Source organism: Perca flavescens, chromosome 11, assembly GCF_004354835.1.
Source record: "Perca flavescens isolate YP-PL-M2 chromosome 11, PFLA_1.0, whole genome shotgun sequence".
Taxonomy (NCBI): domain Eukaryota; kingdom Metazoa; phylum Chordata; class Actinopteri; order Perciformes; family Percidae; genus Perca; species Perca flavescens.
In genome coordinates this window covers 18,967,756-18,988,844 of record NC_041341.1, presented here as the reverse complement: position 1 = coordinate 18,988,844, position 21,089 = coordinate 18,967,756, and the positions used below count along the sequence as shown (strand labels likewise).

The window sequence follows — 21,089 nt, the reverse complement described above, 5'->3', positions numbered from 1 at the left end:
ATTGAATAATAACAAAGTCTAAATAGTCTCTGATAATAATAACAAGTTGCTGCTTTTTTTTCTTCGTTACATCACAACTGTGCGCCCGGAACAAAAATTTCCGTTGACAGATTTAAATGGTTCTATGGTTGAGGCACACCTCCTCGAAAGGGACGCTAAGACTGGTCGTTAGGCTGGTAACTAGAGACTATTCTCTTTTTTGAGATGCCTATTGTATCAGGTGTTAAGAAGACACAGTAATAATAGTCCAACACCAGGTAAGACCATTTTAAAAGTTGTTAAAAACTGCAGTTTTTGTTCTCTAGCTCGCCGTGTCAGCTTTACCGTGTTGTTGTCTACTTTGTTTCTCCTTCTTGTCAGTTTTAGTACCTACAAAACAACACTTGGCAGTTATGTCCTCGGCCAAGGAAGACACGTTATCTCCAGATGAGCTTAGGAAAAGACTCTATCAAACTTTTAAAAACAAAGGAGTGCTAGATACACTCAAAGTAAGTCATGCTAATAAAGTCGCTGCAGGCTCTTGTAGCCCAGTCTTCTAACCTCCGCGTTAGAAAGAGTTTAGTTTTCATTCCTCTTGTTCTCTTTCACTCTCCTGATCTGATTCAGACACAGATGCGGAATCAGCTTATCCAGGAGTTAAAACACCCACCTTTGACTGGAGGAGAACCAGTCCCCAGACCAGTAACTGTGAAATCTGAACCTCTTTTGGTCTCAGCCTGTAACAGCATAGTGTCTGATCATCTCCGCACCTCAGGGTATGAGTACACCCTTTCTGTATTCTACCCTGAAAGTGGCCTGTGCAAAGACAAGGTAAGCATAAGCGTTTGTCTAATTAGACTGTAGCTTAAAAAGCACATCATTGCAGATGAAGATTTTGGTCTCTTCTATCAATTTTGGCAGGTTTTCACAAAAGGAGACCTTCTTCAGCTTCTTAAAATTGACCCTGAATCAGCCCTTTACAGATCCCTGGTAATAATAACATGATTTAGTATTTCGAATATTGCTCTTGAAAGAAATATATAAATGTTGTCAGTAATAACAAGAGTTTTAATTTTTTTTACAGTCTTCAAACAAAGATAAAGGTATGCTGCCTTCTGTTCCTTTTTGATAAAGTAGCTACTGCTCCTAAGGTCTGTCCTTGATATATTTTCTCTTTGTCTAGCAGGGTTCCTGATCAGCCTTTTAACACAGCTAACACACCATTATACTCATGGCCTGTGCCATGATGCTGACACTCAGACAACCAGCACAGCAAGTTACGGAGAGTCTCTTGGTATGATGAAATAAAGTCTTAAAATGTACTCCACACAGATGCTTTTCAATGCAGTTTTTAATGTTTTCTTTCTTCCATACACAGTTGCGAAGATGAAAATGATTGATAAGGAATATGAGAACTTCAATTACAGTGGGGAAAAATGGTTTTCTTTCCAATCCAAACTGGCTGCCCATAGAAAAGAAATTGAAGCACAGATGCAAGCAGAAATGAACACAAAGGTACGTCACGTGTATATTTCTTTTTGCAAAGTTAATGAATCAAAAACTCAATGAGCAGGTTGGTATGAAGCACATCTACATACTTATATCTACACTAAACACCTTTTTTAAAAGGTATAAATACTTCATGGCGTTAATGCATGGCATGAATGCTTTACCTATTATGAGTGGCTGATATGTAATCATGTAGCTTACCTCCGGGCCTCAACATTGTTTTTTTTGTTTCTTAAGATGCAACATTTTAAAGATGTTGAAATCGCCAAGGTGAGGATGGAAGAAAAAGCAAATTTTCATAAAGAATTTGGTAAGCTGAAGCAGGAGCTGGAGAGGACTTACGAGATGAAGGCAAAGGCGTTAATGGAGCGGGAGAAAAATGCCATTGAGCGACTACAAAAACAACAAGAGGTAGATTACTGCGACTATGATGTTGTGCTCTGTTTCTTCTTTCACAAAATAAACCTTTGCATGTAATAATTTAATTTGGTTAAATCGGAGACGGTGTAATTTGATGCTGTTGTTTGTATTTCTCTTCTCTTTAGATTGAAGAAAAAAATGTGTATATGCAGAGACAATCGGTCCTGAAAGAAATCGAAACCGTGCGGAACAGAGAGAATGAGCTGAGGATGAGAATCGAGGCTTTTGAAAAGTAAGAGCTTTTTATTTATTTATTTTGTACCATTCATGTTCGTAGAGGGGTGTTGTGCTCTCTCATTGTGACAACTGGCTCATGAAGAATGTTACCGTGTTTGTATGATGATAGGACTTGTCAAATTCATGAGGAGAAGGTCAAGACCACTGAAGAGCTGCAGAGGAGGCGAGAACTGGCAGTGAAGACGATGGAGGACACGCACGACCAAAGGCTGAAGAATGAACTTTCAAGGTATTTTCATGTTGTCCGTTTTCTTTTTAAATATATTTTGGCTCACATTGTCACCACCACTTAGACATATTCAGTCCGTTACACATAGGCAGTCTCATTTGATATATTCTCTCTGTTTGTTCACTTTATCTCTCAAGTTTAGTGTAGGTATCCTTGTTAGGGATATTGTCATTGTGTGACCAGAGGATGTCACTGTTTACTAGGTTTAAAGTAAAAGAACGTATCCTGTACGTGATGTATATTGGAAATATTTCAAGATTTATTCCATCCTACAGCAAATTTTGAATGCTGTCAATGAGACTCAGTTTTCTTTTTGAATGAATGTCAGTCAAAATGTTGAAATTGAGCACTCAACACATATGTCTAGTCCTGTGCTAATATGCTCATCAGTTATTACATCAAAACTATGACTTATTTATAATATATTATATAGATACGTAGTGCTTAAGACTGGTTGGGAGTCTGTCAGCAGCTATGACTATGAAGTAACGATATGGGACCTGATCGCCCACTTGGCCAAATGATATGTTGCTTTAACACGTTTAGATGGCAGCTGGTTTGGTTTATTTCTCTGTACCCGTCTGTAATAGAAAAAGGCCACATGGATTTCCAAGATTGTTTTGATTTAGTTTCAGAGCTCTTTTTGATTGTTGTTCTTATGTCTTTTATAAAATTAGGTATCAGCTTGAGTTAAAGGATAACTTTATCAAGAGAACAGAAAAACTCACAGAGAATGAGAACCGAAACAAAAGTGAGTATTTAAATGAATGCAAGATTGCTGACTGGTTGGCTTTTGCCAGTGTTTTGGTTTGATTTTGTGTTTACATTCCATTTTATTTCTCAGTGGAAACTGTTCGTATCCAAAAGGAGTCCGCTGTAATTAATGCCAAATTGGAGGAGCACAGCAGAGCATGTTCAGAGCTGAGACGGCTGCAGGTAAACAACACAACCCCAGTCATCCTGCAGTGTTAACCTCACCCTCTTCAATTTGCAATTGAACACTTGTATTCAGTCAAAACTCGTATCACTCAGTGTGATGTGATAATATTGTAATGTAATAATTATGGTACACAGTCTAACTGATTAATTGACTCTTCAGATTTTGCCTGCTCTTTGCATGTGTCTTCTGTTGTTTTCCAGGTTGAGCTGGACACAGCACAGCAGCAGATTTCTCTGATGTCTCAACAGAAGGAGCTGTTAAGGGAACGACTGGAGACCATGAGTGACTACCCCAGCTTGAAAAGAGAGAAAGCAGAGCTGCAAGGCCAGCTGCGGCTGCTAAAGAAACAGCTGGAGGAGGCCCAAGAGGAGAACCGTCTTCTCCGTGCTGGTGAGGATTGGCTTATATTGGATCAGGGCTTTCTGTCTGTAATAATGTAACTGATTCCTTTTTGTGGCTGGTAAATTCAGTGTCTGAGAGTTACCTATTATAAACCTTGAAAAATCAGTACCTCAAAATATTTGTTTTATATAAATATATATATATTTTTTCCCAACTGAGATAAATCCTGTTCTTATCTTGCATTCAACGTTCTTGAGTGTGGGCTCATTGTGAGCTGTGGGAGATGCAGTGTACTGTGAAGCATTTATGTTAGTCTGTCCCACTGCTTCTGGCTCAGCTGAGTCTTTTTAAATGTGTCTTGCCTGCCAATGTGGGGCCTCTGTGCTGTGTTTGTAGCTCTGCAGACTACCCTCTAAAAAGTAACCAGTGAGGGAGTGGTAATGAGAAATGGAGTGAAGGGGAGCAGAGAGCACAGTGTGCAGAAACCGAGGGCTCCCTTAACCCATAGCTGAGAACCAAAGTTGTGCCTCTCTCTGAGGGGTACAGTATTCTTCCTGTTTGAGGATGAGACATGGGAGCAGTGGGCCTCTCTCCTCATCACGAACAACAGGCAGAAACATGGTGCGAAGCCCCATGTGCTGTACTATCATGCTGTTCAGATCCATACAGCTCAAACCGTGAACTGGAGCACTTAAACATGACACCCTAAATCAGAGCAACCCCTGTGTATCCCCAGATGTGTTTTTCTCAGATAGCTTTCCTACTGAAATAGACATTGGACTGGCAAAAAGGATGCACTTTTAAATTATGTTTTGACTCTAACAACCCCTCTTTCAGATTTGGGCCAGCCGTCCAAGGAGCAGCTGGTTCTGCAGATGGAGCTACGGAGGCTGCAGAGCGCTCGCAGACTGGATGAGGAAGAGTTTGACAACCAGAAACAGGTGTTGCAGGCACAGCTCCAGAGTGAGGTCAGTCACATCACAGCCTCTCGCTGAGTGTGGGAAACTTTGTGGTCAGCTTTTTTTCCCACACAGTATTGTCTCACCTTTGGGGAAGTTCTTGTGTAATCTGTGTTTCCAGCAGCGCATACCTATACTTTTCACAGATCTTACACTGTGTGCAAACAATAACTTCTCATGTTATGTCCTCTTGTCTGCTGTTTTCTGCAGGTGGAACGGTGTGCTCAGCTAAAGGCTCAGTTGGCAAAGTGTGAGGAGAGGTCACAGTGGATGACTAACCACATTGAGGAAATAAAGTTACAGCTTCGCCAAACTCAACAAGGTACCCCAATGACGTCACATCTAGGGGTGCATGATATATAGACTCAGTATACAGTAGTTATCGCAATATCACGTTGCGCAATATTATATCGAAAGTGTGGCAGTAAGTATGCAATATTTAGTTTATTTTGTGGAGCGATGCATCCTGTCCGTTGGCTGTGTGGCTTAGTTGTGTTTGATTTAGAGCCCGCTTGAAACGCTATAATGATCATGTTTCATTGGCCAGTTACCGTGCCACTTGCACATGTTAGTACATGTCAGCGCACGGGTCCACTACGTGACAAACCCTATGGAGCGTACCACGTGTGCATATTTCGACAGATTGACAGTGTAAATGAAGAAATAGAGACAACAAAACGGAACAAATCAGAGAAGCGAAAGAAAAGTTGTGTCCTGTTCTCATTATTTATATATTTTATACTGTACAACCAGTAAAACATGTCCTGTTCTATAGACATGGTCGTTATTTATTTATTTTATACTGTACAACCAGTAAATGTACCAGTCCAATATGACAGTTGAAATAAACCTTGTGTTGTATTTGTTATAAATCTATTTTTATGCTTTTTCCCATAATTTTTGTAATTTTCCATATGTTTAAAATTATCGAAATTAATATTGATATCGCAATATCACATTTTGTGCAACCCTAGTCACATCTTAGTGTGATTGATCACTTTGAACCATGTAGGTTTCTTTATGCAGTTATGAATGTTACAATACATAACTGTAGTTAACTTTATTTCTTCTTTTCATGAACTGGCTCTCTTTCTTGGAAGTTTTTATTTTTTATTTTTTTTTTTTAGACAAAACTAAAAAAGGCATGTAGTAGCAACCGGATTTTAGGTGTAAATGCATGTAAATAGTTCTTCGAAATTAGTTGTAGCAACCCTTTTTTTTCTGATTTGTGCTATTTAATGGTGGTTGGTCTTTTGTATTAATGTTCAATTCTCTTCCTTTCTCTGTCCCTTTCTTTTGTGTAATCGATGCGATTGATGGCAGCTCTTGAAAATGAAGTGCTGCGTAACCCCAAGCCCTCTCTTGTCGATCGCTCAATACTGGAGCTGAACGCTGACAAGCTGGTTCCCCCTGACATCTATGTGGACAGAGCTCTGCTGAGGGCCAGAGTGGGTTATGATGATGATTGTGAAGCAGGTGGGCGCATGCGAGGACACAAGTCGCCTTGGAATGACTCTCCAGACTCCGACATGGAGCTGGTGGCTGAGGCCAAGGCTCGGATTCAGGAGCTGCAGGAGGAGGCTGAGACCTTAGAGGAAGCCTACAGGAACTACCAGCAGAGGGCAGTGCGCTCCACCATCTCACACATGCTTCCCCCAAGACCTCTTTCCCCACAACGAGCACATCCTACACATCGTCCCGACTCTCCCCTGAGAAAACAAGTTTCTCACCATTCACACGCCCACTCCCCCCTCAAATCAAAGGTCTCACACAGGCCACCGTCTCCACAAACTACCAGAACCCCATCCTATGCACCCTATGACACCAGAAACACTGTACCACCTTCACAACCAAGAGTGACCTTTTTAGAAGACCATAGCCAACCCCAGTCCACAGCTTTCACTGACCACAGTCTCCATTTGGTGACTGAATCTCTGTTTATAAGAGATGGACACCCCCAGGATGCAAGCAGCCATCCACCCAGACGTCTGTCCTCCACATCGCACTCGTCCTCCAGGAAAAAGCATCAAAGAGAGATTGCCGAAGGTACATTTAAAAAAAAAAAAAAAAAAAAAAAAAAAAAAAAGGTTTATCCTGTGAAAACACTTCAAAGGGGATTAGATGCACCAAGCTCTTTTAACTGTCAAAAAAAAAGTTAAGAATGAAATGGGTTCATGTCGTCAGCACCCATATCCTGCACATTTAACACTTCCTGCAAATATTTTCATAATGTGCCAAAACTGTTTTAAACATTCAAAACAGTAAATCCACACCTTTTTCGTGTCAGCTTTTAGATCATAATCTTTCTCCTATGAGGATATTGCCTAACATAAAGTATTTGCATCTGATAGAAGCAGTTGCGTCTCCGATGGCGTTCCCGGAGTTGTCGTTTGACAGACGGCTCCCTCGTGACCCCCGCGACGAGGTGGAGACCTCCGGTGACTTTTCCTCTGAGCTCAGTCCACCTCGCAGTCCTCAGCTCAAGAGCACAGCACGAGACCAGTCCAGGTACCATCTGGCATCGCTTTGCCAAGGACATTACAACACTCCTATACACTTTTAGAGATTTTAGAGTGTGCATACTAATGCCCTCATTTTTGCCCTTGTTTCTGTCAGTCCACCCAAGCTGCACCCTGTGTTCTCCAGCTCGGATTCTTCCCCACAGCCTGAGAAAATAGGCCTAGAAGATCTCACAGGGATTTTGTCAGGTACTAAACTAGTATTTTTTTTTTTTTTTGTTAAAACTATGCTACTGCATAACTCAGTTGTTTTTTTTATTATACAAATGCACTGCGGCCTTCATCTGGGGATGTGAGACCCAGTTTAGATACAACATGGCAGTGTGATTTGTATACTGTATACTGAAAAAGCTGCTTGGTCAGGTCATTGCACTTGACACACAGGAGCAGTATTGTTGTAATCAACAGGGAATGTTTGAGTAGGTACTCTTTATAGTTTATAGGTTACATGTTGTTTTACTGTCTGGAAGACACGGCGAGATGGTAAGCCCTCTATGTATCTATGTCGAAAGCACAATTTCCTTAATAATCAGCACCTGGAGGTTTTCCTGTTCTGCCTAAAGATTTTACTGTATCATTGGATGAACAGCCTTGCATAAAAACAAAAATCTACAATTTCATTATCATTCATTTCAACAAAATCCCAGTAACAAAATGGAGTATATCCGGTGTGGAGGTTTTGGATTTGAGAATGGCTGTTTCTTTTAATGAGTGTGTGACTGGCCTTCAAAGTGTCCTTTCAGTGGCCCCGCACAATGGTGAAGATGAAGGCCAGCTGATTATGTATTCTGTGCTGGTCCTCTGGCCCGTTTGCATTATGGTGGAGCATAAAAGATCTCTTTGTGTATGTCTCCCTCCAGAGCCCGGCCACATTCCAGAGCTTCTCCTGGACACTGCCGTCCCTCTCTCTGAGGAGGCCCCTGACGGCCCCACTGTCCCCCACCCACAGGACCTCCCAGAACACCCAATAGACTTGCAGGGCCAGGCGGGTGAGTTGTTAGCCCCCACCCCTCCCCCATCCCCCCGTTACTGACCATGATCTTGGTTGACCCCAAATGACAAGAATGGCCACTGCTGTACACCATCAGTCTGACTGTATGAATCTCTCATATTTTGCTCAAATTGTGGCCATTCTAGGGGTGCATTGCTTCTTAAACCAAAAATAAAGTGACGACTGACAATTTGACTCATGTGAATCCATATGTGTGATAGAAGTCCCACAAGCCTCAGGTGAATCTGCTAGGGAAGAAGATGAAGAGGACAAGGAGCAGAGGTGGGAAAGAGAGCGAAAGGAAAGACTAGAACAAAGGCAGAGGGAGCAAGAAGAAGCCAGAGAGAGGGAGCTGCAGGAACTTGAAAGACTGGAGAAAGAGATGGTAATGAGTATCTTGCACCACGTTCCTTTTTAAAACTCCTCTTTAGAAAAGGTAACCTGATTAAATGAGTATTGACAGTATTTATGTCTATCCAGCTTTTGCAAGAGATGGAGCAACCAGGACAGAGAGGAGAAGAAGAAGTAGAAGAAGAAGAAACTGGAATTAAGAAGGGAGCAGATGAAGAGCAGAAGCAAGAGGCAGATAATGATGGGGACGAGTCCAAAGGTGAAAATCCATTGGAGAAATACATGAAGATGGTCCTGGAAGCCAGAGAGAAGCAACATGCACAGGTGAGTTGCATGCACTCTTGTAAAACATTGCTTTTGTGACTTGACTTGTAGCAGCTGCCCTGTGTTTTAAACTGAGTGTAGGGGGGGGGGTGTTTTCAGAGCCCTGGAAGAGAAGAAGTAGGACATACGAGCCCAGAGGCCAAGAGTTTGTCTGAGGAGAAAGACGACAGGTAACTCAAAACAGTTGACAAGACTTAAGGCTTAGGTTTTCTAATTCAAAAGTAATGCTGTTACTGTAGGACAGTTTAATAAATATACAAGCCTACATAATCCTCTATCCTTCAACAAAATTTAATTTATTTTGTGGTTTCTCATCTCCTGGTCTTTTCAATGTTATTTGTTCTAGAAATTATGTTGTCTTAAGGATAAATTCATTGAGAAATACTATTTTTGGTTTAGATGTTGTTTTTTTCTGTCCCTCGAGGCTTTCACAAATTAACTTGATATTGTTTTCCCAGTATTGCAGCATTTTCACACAAGGATGAAGATGATGATGATTTCTGGTGAGCTGGTTGTTCCAGGCTGCCATCGTGAACGGATGAAATAGCCTCTGTATTCTTGGACAGTTTGGGTTACGCTTTACTTTAAGTTTTCTACATAAGAGTGACATGACACTGTCATGAACGTGTCATAAAACATTATAAACAAGTCATAAACGTTTATGACATAACTCTTTTTTAGTAAGTGTCATTCGGTTTTGTCATGACACGTTATGGTTAGGGTTAGGGTTCATGTGTCATGACTGTGTCATGACAGTGTCATGTGAGTGTCATGTATTCATCACAGTGTCATGTATTCATCACAGTGTCATGTCACTCTTATGTAGAAAACCTAAAGTAAAGTATTACCACAGTTTGTAACAACCCTGAAGCATTGATTGTTTTATATTTTTACATGTTGCTTTTGAGTATTTATATTTGGCAGCATTTTTACATTAACTGCATATGTTTTGAATAAATCATATTGGATATTTTTCTTTTGGATTGACTATTACACCAAACAATATTCCTATCATGAAAAAAAAGAAGAAAAAAACCCACAGCAACAGAGTGAAGTTTGTTTTATTTTGTTTTTTTATTTTCATAGAAACAGTCAACAGGCCAGTTGAGTAATGTCATAAAGGGATTTAGTCAGACAGGATGCTGGATTGTTGTCGTCCTGGTGATTGATAGATAGCCTTTACTCTTTAGTTTTTGGTTCATTCAACAGGAAACGCTGCATATTAAGGTGAGCTGTACAGTACATTGGCATTATGTACATCTGTCATCTTTCTCCTTGGCCATTGTACACATAGTAGATTGTGCACCTGTAGCTATTACTCCTGCAGAGAACTATGCAGGTTGTGTACTACAATATCTCACAGATTCTGTGTAAAACACTGGGCGGAGAGTCACAATGGCATTCATACTTTGGCTAACTTTAGCATTTAGATAGCCGTACAATTTCTTTTTTAAATGACTGGTGTTGCATCTAGTAATTTGAAAGTTTATTTAAATGTTAAGCATCAGATATTCACGAGGAAGCCCTTGACATTCATAGACAATACAAGTATACTAGCAGGCAACAAAATAATATAAAACATTTATACTTTTGACTTTAAAGAAAAGAACCTAAAAAAAACATAAGTAATCAGCTACAAAAAAATGGATTAATTTGTATTTAATTAGAAAAAACGGAGACAGGCAAACACTGCCTACTACTGATGTCAGTATTCATGACTGTACATCACGTGTCACTGCAGAAACAGTTGTCTTCATGCAACAAAGAAACTTATCTCTGTAACTAAACTAATAGAAATACAAGATTACATGAGTAATTATGTCAGCATTATGACAATTGCACATCAAAAACTGGTGCAATAATAGAAAATTAAGAACACAAATGAAGTGGTTTTATCTTGAAAAATAAGCTAAAAATCCTGACTTTTAACAAGTTTACATTTTTCACACCTTAAGTTCTGTAGATTTTTCCATAGTACAAATGCACATGGGACATACACTTGTTTATAAGGTTTTTTCAAAATCAAGTATTTTTTGATCATATTTTATAATATGAGATATTACAATAGACAATGAGCTAAAAAAGCATTTATGATGGATCAGAGAGCGTTCTCTGTTTTTTGTCATTTGCATAACTGAATACACGTGGACCACACTTTTAAAGATATTGAATATATTGACTATCCTTCTGTCTAATTATTGGCAACAGTTCACATTTAGCAAGCTAGTTATTCTTATGGCATTATCCATAAAAATTAAACCCTATGATAACGTCACGTAGAGGAGCTCCCGGTGTGTGTGATTATAATAGGATCTTTAAACCATAGTTTTGCAAAGGAGAAGTGTTTCTTCCAGATAATTGTTCTATAGGCTCTAGTGCACACCTGAGGTAGTGTTATTATAGGCCATGAATGTTCTGCGTGACTCTTTACGTAGCTGTACAATGAAATCTAGAACCAAATGATTAACACTGGGATTAAGATGCAGTTAAATACCCCCGAATACAACAGAACTACTGGGACCACATTATAGATTTGACCCATTTCCTTGCTGTGAAGTCAAAGAAAAAACATCTTGTGACATGCCGGTCTTGTGTCAGTATTATTATCTTGTGTCATTATAATTGGATTCTGACATGCTATCTAGAAGTGTCACGCTAACTCTGAATGTAAGGCCTTTCATGTTGTGTATAATTAGTCTGCATTTTTGATTGGAAAAAAAGCAAACAAAATATTGTATTCCCTTGTTGAAAACTGGCCACCACAGCTCAAAAGAAAGACAGCAAGACCGTAAAACAAACAAGGCATCGTTATTCGTTATATAAGAATAGTGCAATGACTCAAGCATCGGCAGCAAAAAACTGGCTATAAAAAGGGCTAGAGAAAATCAAACACTACATGAATATCAGAATTCAAAATTGCCTTTTTTTCCTTCATAAAAATAAAAATAGAAATGAAATTTGAAGTAGCAGTTTCAAAACACTTCTTGGTGAGTTAGTGCAGAAAGCAACATTTATGCATTAGTTTGTTAGGAGCCTGGTTAGTACTGCACAGTGTCACGGCAGTTGGCAGGTTATTTTAGCTGAGTGTCATGGTCCAAAGGGGCCACAGTGTCTATGTGTCTTTACGTGTGTGTGTGTGTGTGTGTGTGTGTGTGTGTGTGTGTGTGTGTGTGTGTGTGGATTGTGAGTGTGTAATATCCTTATGTGTAGGAATTGAGGCATTCCTTTGAGCGTGAGGTGATGTCCTGCAGCTCCCGCTCTTCCTTCATTTTGATGTCTTGGTAGGCATGCATTTGACTGGCATCCTTAAGGTAGGCCCAGTTTGCTGAGAGAATCATGAGGAAGTGGATCTGGAAGAGAAGGGTGAGGTGGATGGCCGGTGAGCATGTCAAAGATGCAAAGCAAGCTACAGGAGTCAGAGCTACACATCACAGACAAACAGATAAAGTTACGCTTTTAAAAAGACTTAACGAACAAGGGTGACATTACTCAAAAAGACAATTATTGTAACATTACTGTTACAATCATTACTAAAACTGGAGTTATGTTACTATTTTGCTATGCACAATACTACAGAACACTTTTTAGACGTGAGAAAGAGAAGAGAAAGAGTGCCGCAGATTGTGCATGCGAGTTTTATGCAGCAGTAAAAGCTTGAGGTTAGTGCAAAGCATGAGTTTTTGTGAATCCGACCCTGATCCATATGCAGTTCAGTATTATACTGCTGTACGATTGATAAGAAATAGACCAAGTAGGGATATTTTTGTAAACAAAGATTGTTTATTTTATATAGAAAGTAAAAGCTACAGTCTTCAAAAACTTAAGAGAAAATTAAATATATGAAATATGGAGTATAAGTAACTATAAACAGATCAAATAATCTGAAAAAAAATGTAAGCATGCAGGCTCAGTGTTAAGATAAAAACAAATGGTTCTGTAATGGCACTTTGAGAAGGAATAAAAGGAAAAATGTAGGAAACAAAACATCAACTTCATAGCTGAGGCTATACCAGCATCAGCCCTCATAGAAAAAAATACATTTACTCTACTCTAAAATAGGAGAATTTCTTTTTTTATTTATAAAATACATGAAATTAAAGTGAGGCTTAGGGCCTTATGCAGAAGTATACCCCGGGTACTGGCCTAACCCTTCATAGTGTGCTGTTCTACATAGGTATTTGCAGTTACTTTGAAATCTACAAAAAACGCTGGTCACCATAATACAACTCAGCATAATACAGTTGATGAAAGGTTTTTAGTTCAGTTTAGAATCTAACTTGTGACGAAAGAAATAATACTGAATATTTTTCCTGTAACACTTAATGGTTTCATGGGTCGGCACCAAAATTTGAAGGCTAATGAAAGATAAACCAAAGAAATATAAAGGCAATACAAGGCACTTTGCCTCTGTAGCTCATCCTTTTACAGATGTATCACTAGAATTCATCCTCACCAAAACTGCTAATCTGGCAATCAAAAACAAAGCCTGAGAACACCTTTAATGTTTGTCATCAGATGTCCTCATGGACTAATTTCAGAGCTTTATACTGCACATCTATGTGGGCGTGGTGCAGTGTATGTCTTGATGGTCTCATTTCCAACTTAGATAATTTTTAAAAGTGTGTGTTACAACCTGCGCAACAATCTTACATTAATGTTCCACAAGTGCCTCAGGAGTTTGTGCACAAATTCGCATTACAGTTCTGACTGCAGTCAACTGATGCTCGTCCCGTTATGCAAGAAAGTGACGTACTGCAAGCTAAATACTGTAAGTCTTCAAAAATAATTTGAAATATTACTTTTATGCAGGTCAAAATCAGCTTTACGCATTACGAATATAAATAACACGGTTGTGGATTTCTAGCTGTGTGCATTTCAATAAAATCTAATGGTGACACATTTCTAAAAGTGAGCGCCAAGGAAAGCAGAACAAACCAGCCAACTAAACACCACCCCACTCTGAAGACAACTTTGATCAGGTGTCCTCGGACAAGCAATATTCCCGGATACCAAATGCTAAAGGAAGCATACAGCTATTTACACTTCATATGATTACTAATGGAGAGATGTTGATTTTTCTATTCTCAGGTTGTTGTTTTTTTAGTTCATTTGTTGTCAGTGGCAACTGTCTCTAATCAGTACAGCCTCAAATGCTGTACCGTGCTCCTAAAACAGTTTAAAACTTAGTGCAGCAGTCTTCTCGACTCTTAAACTTCAAAACAGCAAAGTTATAAGTGGTAGCCATCATGTAGATCAGCTGGTGGAAGAGAACAGAAAAGGTTGTAAGAGAACATGCCGGTGATCTCCTTATCACTAGTACTTTAGTAGTTAGTAAAGTGACCAATTATTTTCCAGCAGTACAAAGTTAAGTATAATTTTCCAATATCCTACTTGATTTTGTGGTTCAAACTCATGATTTCTTTTTTTTTTAAATTATATACTCTTTAATGGCACAAAAAGCAAGACAATATGCACTCTCTTCCATCCATCCTAAAATGAAAACAGGGCCATGTGCATCTAAGCAAATGGTAAAGAGCAAATGGAATTGGAGCTGAGAAAAAGCCTATGTGTAATCTTCCTTGGTCTGGGAATGAGTAGAGGAGCACTTGACACATGATCTGCCGAGATCTGCAAAGATGGACTAAAGGGAGAGGATGGAGAGAGCGGGGGGAAGCTTACCAGAGCGATCACAGTGGCTCCTGCCCCGGCACACGCTACGATGTACAGGTGATAAGACATGTAGAACTGGAAAAAGACAACAAACAGTGATTACTCTTCAGTTTAAAAAGCTGCTCATCTCTGCTGATCTGTGTGGATAAAAAAAAGACGTACGTCATTGGTGTTGCAGATGTCACCTAGCGTAGATCCACAGGCCTTGCCTGGTGTGGCATTCCATGGAATAATTCCTGTAGCCATGAAATTAAAAAGGTTTTATACACTTTATACACTCAAATTCACTGTACCATGTGAATCATGAACAAACCTGTCAAGAACTATGAATTGAGTCTACTGAGATAATGTCCACTGAATACAAAACACAAAATAATAGTTTTTTTTCTTGCTAAAACGTCTGATAAACAAAGCTTTAATGGGGCACTCTTTGTTTGAAATGGTCACAATCACAAGACATATGCAACAGGTGATGAGGGCTCACATTTAGACCTTGCTTGGTTTTAGATTATTATATTGTTTCAATTGGTTCAGTGTATACACTAATAAAACAAGACATATTCTCAGACAAAGTGCTATTTTTTTTAACCTTTATTTTATTCAGGGAAGGTTCACTGAGAGGCAGCCTCTCTTTTGCAGGAACGCCCTGATCACATTCACACAGTTACACATTCATACCTGGACCACAGTCTGATCTGCTGGCCACTGAGCAGCTCCACTGGAGCGGTTAGGGTTAAGGGCCTTGCTCAAGGGCACCTCAGTGTTGGTAATGAGGGAGGGACAAGCGCTGCTCTTTCACTTTCCCCACCCAGATTTTATCCTGTCGGTCTGGGGATTGAACCTTTAGGCCACCACTGCCCATTCTCAATGCCTAATCTCTTACCGTACTGACGAACATCCACGCAGATGGAGTCAATGTTGGTGAAGTTGGCTATGGGAGACCTCATGGCCGCACAGGTAGACCACATGTTGTAGAAGAGGAAGACTGGCACGGCCGAAAAGCCAAACACACCAAGCCAGGCCACACCCAGAATGTATGTGAGGAACACAAACTGAGGACACAGACATGGCACCATGTTGGCATTATCAGATAACCATGAAACTAAACCAGTTGTAAAATGTAACAATTCATCATCTTCATCTTTGTTTGTATTTTATCATCTAATCACATGGCATGAAACCTTTTTTTTAAGCACTCTGTGTTTAAAAATCAGGTTGGACACAGCGATGTGTGGTTGTATTAACATACCATTCCACTGATGCAGCGTCCACAGATGGTGGTCTTGAACTCACTGTGCAGTTCCTTTACGGCACTGGTTGTGTAGAAGCCCTCAGCCAGCAGAATGATCCCATACAGGAAGAAAAATGAAGCAATGCCGTAGATGACATACTGCATCAGCTGTATTCTGTTAAAAAGCAATGTCACACATTGGCTTAGTTGTGCCTGTAAAGCTGCAATGGGTTAAAAGCACATATCCAGCACTACTTTGCATTTAGCCTCGAAACGTAACACCTGGAGAGACCCACTAAAAATGTGAGGTAAAGTAATAGCATGACGTACCACTGTCTGGTGTGGAAAATAGCTGCTTACAATCATTTTAAGGTTTTTTGCATGCAATCTTTAAAACATAACCTGGGCTGGCTGATTAACCATAAACAGATGGTTATGATTAAGATTGTGATCCAGCTTCCCAAAGACGTGCAGAGAGACACTTATGTGGAGATAACAGGTGATGCATGTCTCTGGAAATCATCCACCAAGAGACGGACTGCCTCTGTAGACATCTTTAACTAAACAGTGCACTCCAAATCTACACCAACATGAAACATATGTGCAGTCCTGTCTCTTGTCATTCCTCTTTTATTGTCTCGACTAATGGATGCACTGTAAAAAAAAAAAAAAAAAGGTCCATATTAGGACTGTTCACCAGGATAAGGTGGACATGGGAGATGTTATCGACTAAAAATAACCAACATAAAGACAACCTCATTAAAAGTGAGATCCATCTTACTTTTAGGCCCCTCTTTATTGTGACGGTTATGTAAGAGCATATTTTCACAGTGAGCATATTGGGTAATGGATCCTACTGTGACAAGCATTACAAGCAGCCATGTAGCACACACACACACACACACAGAGTACAAGTCACTTACACATCAGTCAGCATGGCGTGATCACTGGTGACCTTGGAGAAGTGGTTTTCCAAGATGGTCACTGTGCCAGCGAGAGCCACATGGCCACATCCACAGAACAGGGCAACGCCAGAAAAGCAGAGGATTGTAGCCACCAGCGACGCATACGGCACCCCGCCTAAACATTTGATGCAGCACTCAAAGCAACCTGTAGGTTGGGGGGGGGGGAGAAGAATAGACCAATTGGGTCAGCGACAAGTCTCACTTGATATCCTGAACCAGTGTTTTATACTAGATTGTTTTGCTTTAAAAGGCAATATAGGAAAAAATGATATGTCAACATCAGCTCCCAAGTCCATATAAGGGATTATGTTTCACTTGCAGGACAGGAAGTGACCTCAGGGGAACAAAGTATAAGATTAGTATTCATATTGAGTCATCCATTCATCCATCAAGCCTATCCCAGCACACCCTGGACAGATCACCAGTCATGTATCATGTTGTAACTAATAACACAGGATCAGGACTCCTTAAAGAACACTGCCTTTTCACTTTCACTTTCAACTAAAGAATAAAAGGAACTGACACAGACAAGTCTGTTTCAAAATAGGTTTGACTGTGATCACGCTTGATGAGGCATGCTTCCTTTTGAGACTTCTGCAATATAACAGCGGAAACAGTACAGTTTGTTGTGTTGGGCTTTTTACAGTCTATACTGCCTTTAAGGTTTAACCTGACGTTTCATCACTACACTTAAAGGGCACTAATGGCCATCCAGCAGGTCAGAGCAATGGGTGTCAGCCAAGCTGTAATGGAAATCAATGGCAACTCCCAATGAGGGAATGAAGTGACCCAGATGGATCTGCCTCATGCAATGTGTTCTAATGCCTGGAAATAGAGCCAGTCACCACAATGTGCTGTCTGTAGATGCATGCAAACAAACCACAGTGTGCTTCCAATCAGACCCACATGTGTTTGACAGGATGATGTTGAGTCATAGGACATCCAGGTCAATGGCTGTTTATGCTTTAAGCTCTCACAAATGCCTGATCTCACACAGCAACTAAAGTATTTAAAGCTGCTATAATCAATATGTTTACATTAACAATGGATCAAATGACTGTGTATGTGACAGAGGGCACTTGTAGTGATGAACCTACAGTGAATTATCACCAACTGTACACTTCCCCTCAGCTCTATGAAGAATTTTAGCCTCTTTAAGCTCATTGTTTTGGTTGTCACAAATGTTTACAAAAGCAGGTCAGCAGTTTTAAGTGAAAAAAAAGCCAAAACATGAATTATTACAGGTTTTAGAGTAGAAAATTAAGCTTATTTATATTGTTCTGGCTTTGAAAGATTTGCATCAACAATCACAGAACAGATCAAGCAAGATCAAGCAAATGCACCATTAGCCAAGCACAGCCTATGTAATAGAAACAAGACAATGTGATTATAATTTAATGGAAATTATTGGGCAAAGGTTTGCATCAAAATCAGTGCACATTCTGTTCCATGTCAGCAATGTAAGAGACCATTATAGGCATTTGCAAAATTGTGATGTTATGATCTATAATTTCTATATGATAGGGTGTGTAGAGGCTAACAAGTGACGTACTGAAGTCTTCTTGAATTATCACATTCACAGTTTTTTCTTATCTCTGCTCTTTCTTGTATGTAGTAGGAAACGGGGGGGGGGGGGCTAATTGGGAGGCGGCAGAGCTTATTTTAACACAAATTAAAAAAAATAAAAAAATATTTTCTACTTGCTTGCTTCTTCAATGAGGTGAGAATCCTGAAAGTTAATCTGTGTTTGTACTAGTTGTCATAACAAATAAATGGGCCAGCAGTCAGACGCTTCATCCTGACTATTTGTGTAGTACGGGGAGATAAAAAACATTTTTGTCCCATGGTGGGTGAATAGCAGTTGTCATGGCAGCATGTTAACCACAGCTCAATGAGGTTGCCCACAGCAGAGTAGCTAACGTCTACCGCAGATCACATTTTTGTCGGGGAGGGTGAGTGGGCTGCTGGGAGTCAGAGCACACAGGATATTGAGCCCAGCTGCAAAGTAAATACAGTCCATTTTAAGGAAGAATTGCTCTTGTGGTGAATGCCACACGCACAATGCAACTGTATTTTAGCTATAAATCCACTAGGTCTCACAGTTCAGCCTGCTGAAGAGAATAAATGTTTCCTTAGGAAAAGTCTGCCTCTATTACCAAATCTCTCGAATTAAATGTGCACAGAGCAGTCACAACAGTCACACTGGTTTATTGTAAATTAATTTGATTGTAATAAATTGTGGCATGTCATGGATGAAAATCAGTGTCTGTTTTCAAACCCTGAGTTGAAATATGTCACTATTCCCATTAGATCAACTGTCTAAAAGTTGAACGCATGGTACTGGACGCCATGATATCATCATGACAGTCAGTCTGCCTCAATTGCCTGAATTTTGCTAGATCTGAAAATGAGAAAAAAAAACACATACAGGGATGTCTAAAGCTATAAGAAACTTTGTCTTCCATGAAGTCTATACTGAATGTAGGAAATGCTTTAAAATGTCACATTGACCATGCACCACCCTCCCTTGGAGCATGTCATGGACTGACGTTGAGCACCTAGAAAGACATTATGTTTGAAAGCCACCAATCCAATCGATAAGCCACATGTTTGATTAGCGTTCATTCCACAGGAGAGGTTTGCTTTTGAAGCATTCATCCATTCAGATTGAGCATATTGGAAAAACCTTGTGTCACTTAGTGGTTGTTATCTTTAATAACACAATAATTCCAAGGTGGTATTTTCACAGCTGGACTGGACATGTTGGCAGGTTAGTATAACTCTGTTCTGGCTGACTGAAAAAACACTGGCACGAGGACAGACCCACTGACGAGGTTCAACTATTAGCAGCCTCAGGAATACTACTCTGTTCACAAAAGGCCTCTGTGAAAGCTTTAGTCTTGGTATTAGACATCAGGGGAAACAGAACTAACATCAAAGCCACACCACTTCAAGCAGTCCTGCACAAAGCACCATGGGGACGGTAGTCTGCACCAAAAGTAAAATCAGTCTTATTCAGTCAATGGATTCAAAGCAGAGGTGGGATTTTAGAGTAATTGCCGGATCTGTGAGATATTATGTGCATCCTTATCATTAAATCTGCCTACTTTATAGAAAGCCTCATGTTTCAGAATCAGATCTTGACACAAGCTTTGCTTTTTCTCTCTTCTTTCTTAAGGGAGCTGGGACTACACTGTTGGGTTAAGGAATAATTTGACATTTTGGGAAGTTCACTTGTCACTTTCTTGCTGAAAGTTAGAGGAAAAGATCAATCTTTTCCTCTAACTCTTGGAAAGAAAGCAGATAAGAATATTTCTAAATCATACATCTATTATTAGACTATTTTGTTTCCAAGTTAAACATAATTCCTTGGTCTTGCATCTTTTCAAATTACAAAGTCTAGTTCAAAGAGGTATATGGATTCTACAATTAGACAGTTGATGGTTAACAAAATTGCATACATGATGTTGTAATGTGCATTTAGAGAGTTATAAGACAGCCAGTATGAGTAAACCTACCACACAGTAATGTACAGTCTGTTTTCTCTAAGTGTACTGTGTGGGATTTCATAGCGTACAGGATACTTCAGCTCAAATCACCCTCCTCCACAGGGGGTAACAGTAGGAGCTGGTGACTCTCTCAACAACAAGCTTGTACTAGATGGATCCTGCTGGCTTGTTCTGAGTGAAGCACACTTTTAAATGAAATCACGTTGGGCCTTATCCCTCGGATGACTTTCACATGCTCCCAGTACTGGTTAGACCTCAAACCACTTCAGGACTCTCCACTCTCCACTCTCCAACTCTTCGCTACAGTACATGAATGAGAGGAGAACAGAATGAAAAATAGAGCGAGACAGACAGACAAGTTAGCGACTGTTTGTAATGACAATGTGAGGCTTTACAGCAGTGGCTACATTTGCCACATCGGGATCATGAGGAGAGAGGGAAAAAGACGCTTGTGTGAGAAAGAGTGTCTGTCTGTCTGTCTGTCTGTCTGTCTGTCTGTCTGTCTGTCTGTCTGTGTCTGTGTCTGTGTGTGTGTGTGTGTGTGTGTGTGTGTGTGTGTGTGTGTGTGTGTGTCTGTGCGTGTATAACATTGTGTGAGAGAGACAGAAAAAATAGAGACAGAGTCCAAGATGCCCTGATACAAAGAGCCAGTGTGCACAGCCCTAGACTGTCCATCACACTGGACTCTCAGGGGCCATTCAGAATGGCAGTGAACCACGGTCCTGCGCTTCCGGCCCACAGGCTTGAGGCCCAGGACAAGCCCACCGCTGAGCTCCATCCTGTGTGCCCCTCCAGCACTGCACATAGCCCAGCCAACAATGGGCCACAGCAGCCACTTCACACTCCAGGAGGATCCTGTTTGTCAAAGCAGCTCAAATCATTCAATGTGTGAATGAGATGGCTCATTAATACCA

The 21,089-nt window shown here is 40.2% G+C and overlaps 2 protein-coding genes across 5 annotated transcripts in view; one reads left to right on the top strand and one right to left on the bottom strand.

The window, feature by feature from the left end:
* The first annotated feature begins 35 nt into the window (after positions 1-35).
* Positions 36-9,453, top strand: ofd1 (OFD1 centriole and centriolar satellite protein). 3 transcript variants are annotated; one of them, XM_028590502.1, is made up of 23 exons: positions 36-257; positions 361-488; positions 607-810; positions 901-969; positions 1,064-1,082; positions 1,163-1,273; positions 1,358-1,494; positions 1,726-1,899; positions 2,034-2,140; positions 2,255-2,374; positions 3,052-3,125; positions 3,219-3,310; positions 3,515-3,704; positions 4,494-4,624; positions 4,826-4,937; positions 5,939-6,661; positions 6,967-7,123; positions 7,232-7,323; positions 7,995-8,123; positions 8,347-8,510; positions 8,606-8,800; positions 8,900-8,970; positions 9,259-9,453. In XM_028590502.1, exons 2-23 carry the CDS (start codon positions 393-395, stop codon positions 9,305-9,307), a joined length of 3,216 nt encoding a protein of 1,071 aa, XP_028446303.1. In that variant the 5' UTR covers positions 36-257; positions 361-392; the 3' UTR covers positions 9,308-9,453. The 3 variants fall into 3 exon arrangements, with proteins under 3 accessions (XP_028446303.1, XP_028446301.1, XP_028446302.1); XM_028590500.1 differs by having other exon boundaries at positions 37-257; positions 8,882-8,970; XM_028590501.1 differs by having other exon boundaries at positions 39-257; positions 1,166-1,273; positions 8,882-8,970.
* A 411-nt stretch (positions 9,454-9,864) lies between these two features.
* Positions 9,865-21,089, bottom strand: part of gpm6bb (glycoprotein M6Bb) — a 29,577-nt gene continuing 18,352 nt past the window's right edge. Inside the window, exons 2-7 of one of the 2 annotated variants that reach the window (XM_028590961.1) lie at positions 16,625-16,811; positions 15,720-15,876; positions 15,354-15,522; positions 14,633-14,706; positions 14,480-14,545; positions 9,865-12,150 (exon numbers count right to left, since the gene is read on the bottom strand). In XM_028590961.1, the coding sequence (XP_028446762.1) occupies positions 12,001-12,150; positions 14,480-14,545; positions 14,633-14,706; positions 15,354-15,522; positions 15,720-15,876; positions 16,625-16,811 (803 nt within the window). In that variant the 3' untranslated portion in view covers positions 9,865-12,000. Of the gene's footprint in view, positions 12,151-12,558; positions 14,058-14,479; positions 14,546-14,632; positions 14,707-15,353; positions 15,523-15,719; positions 15,877-16,624; positions 16,812-21,089 lie in introns of those variants that run through there. The other variant, XM_028590962.1, reaches the window with a different exon arrangement.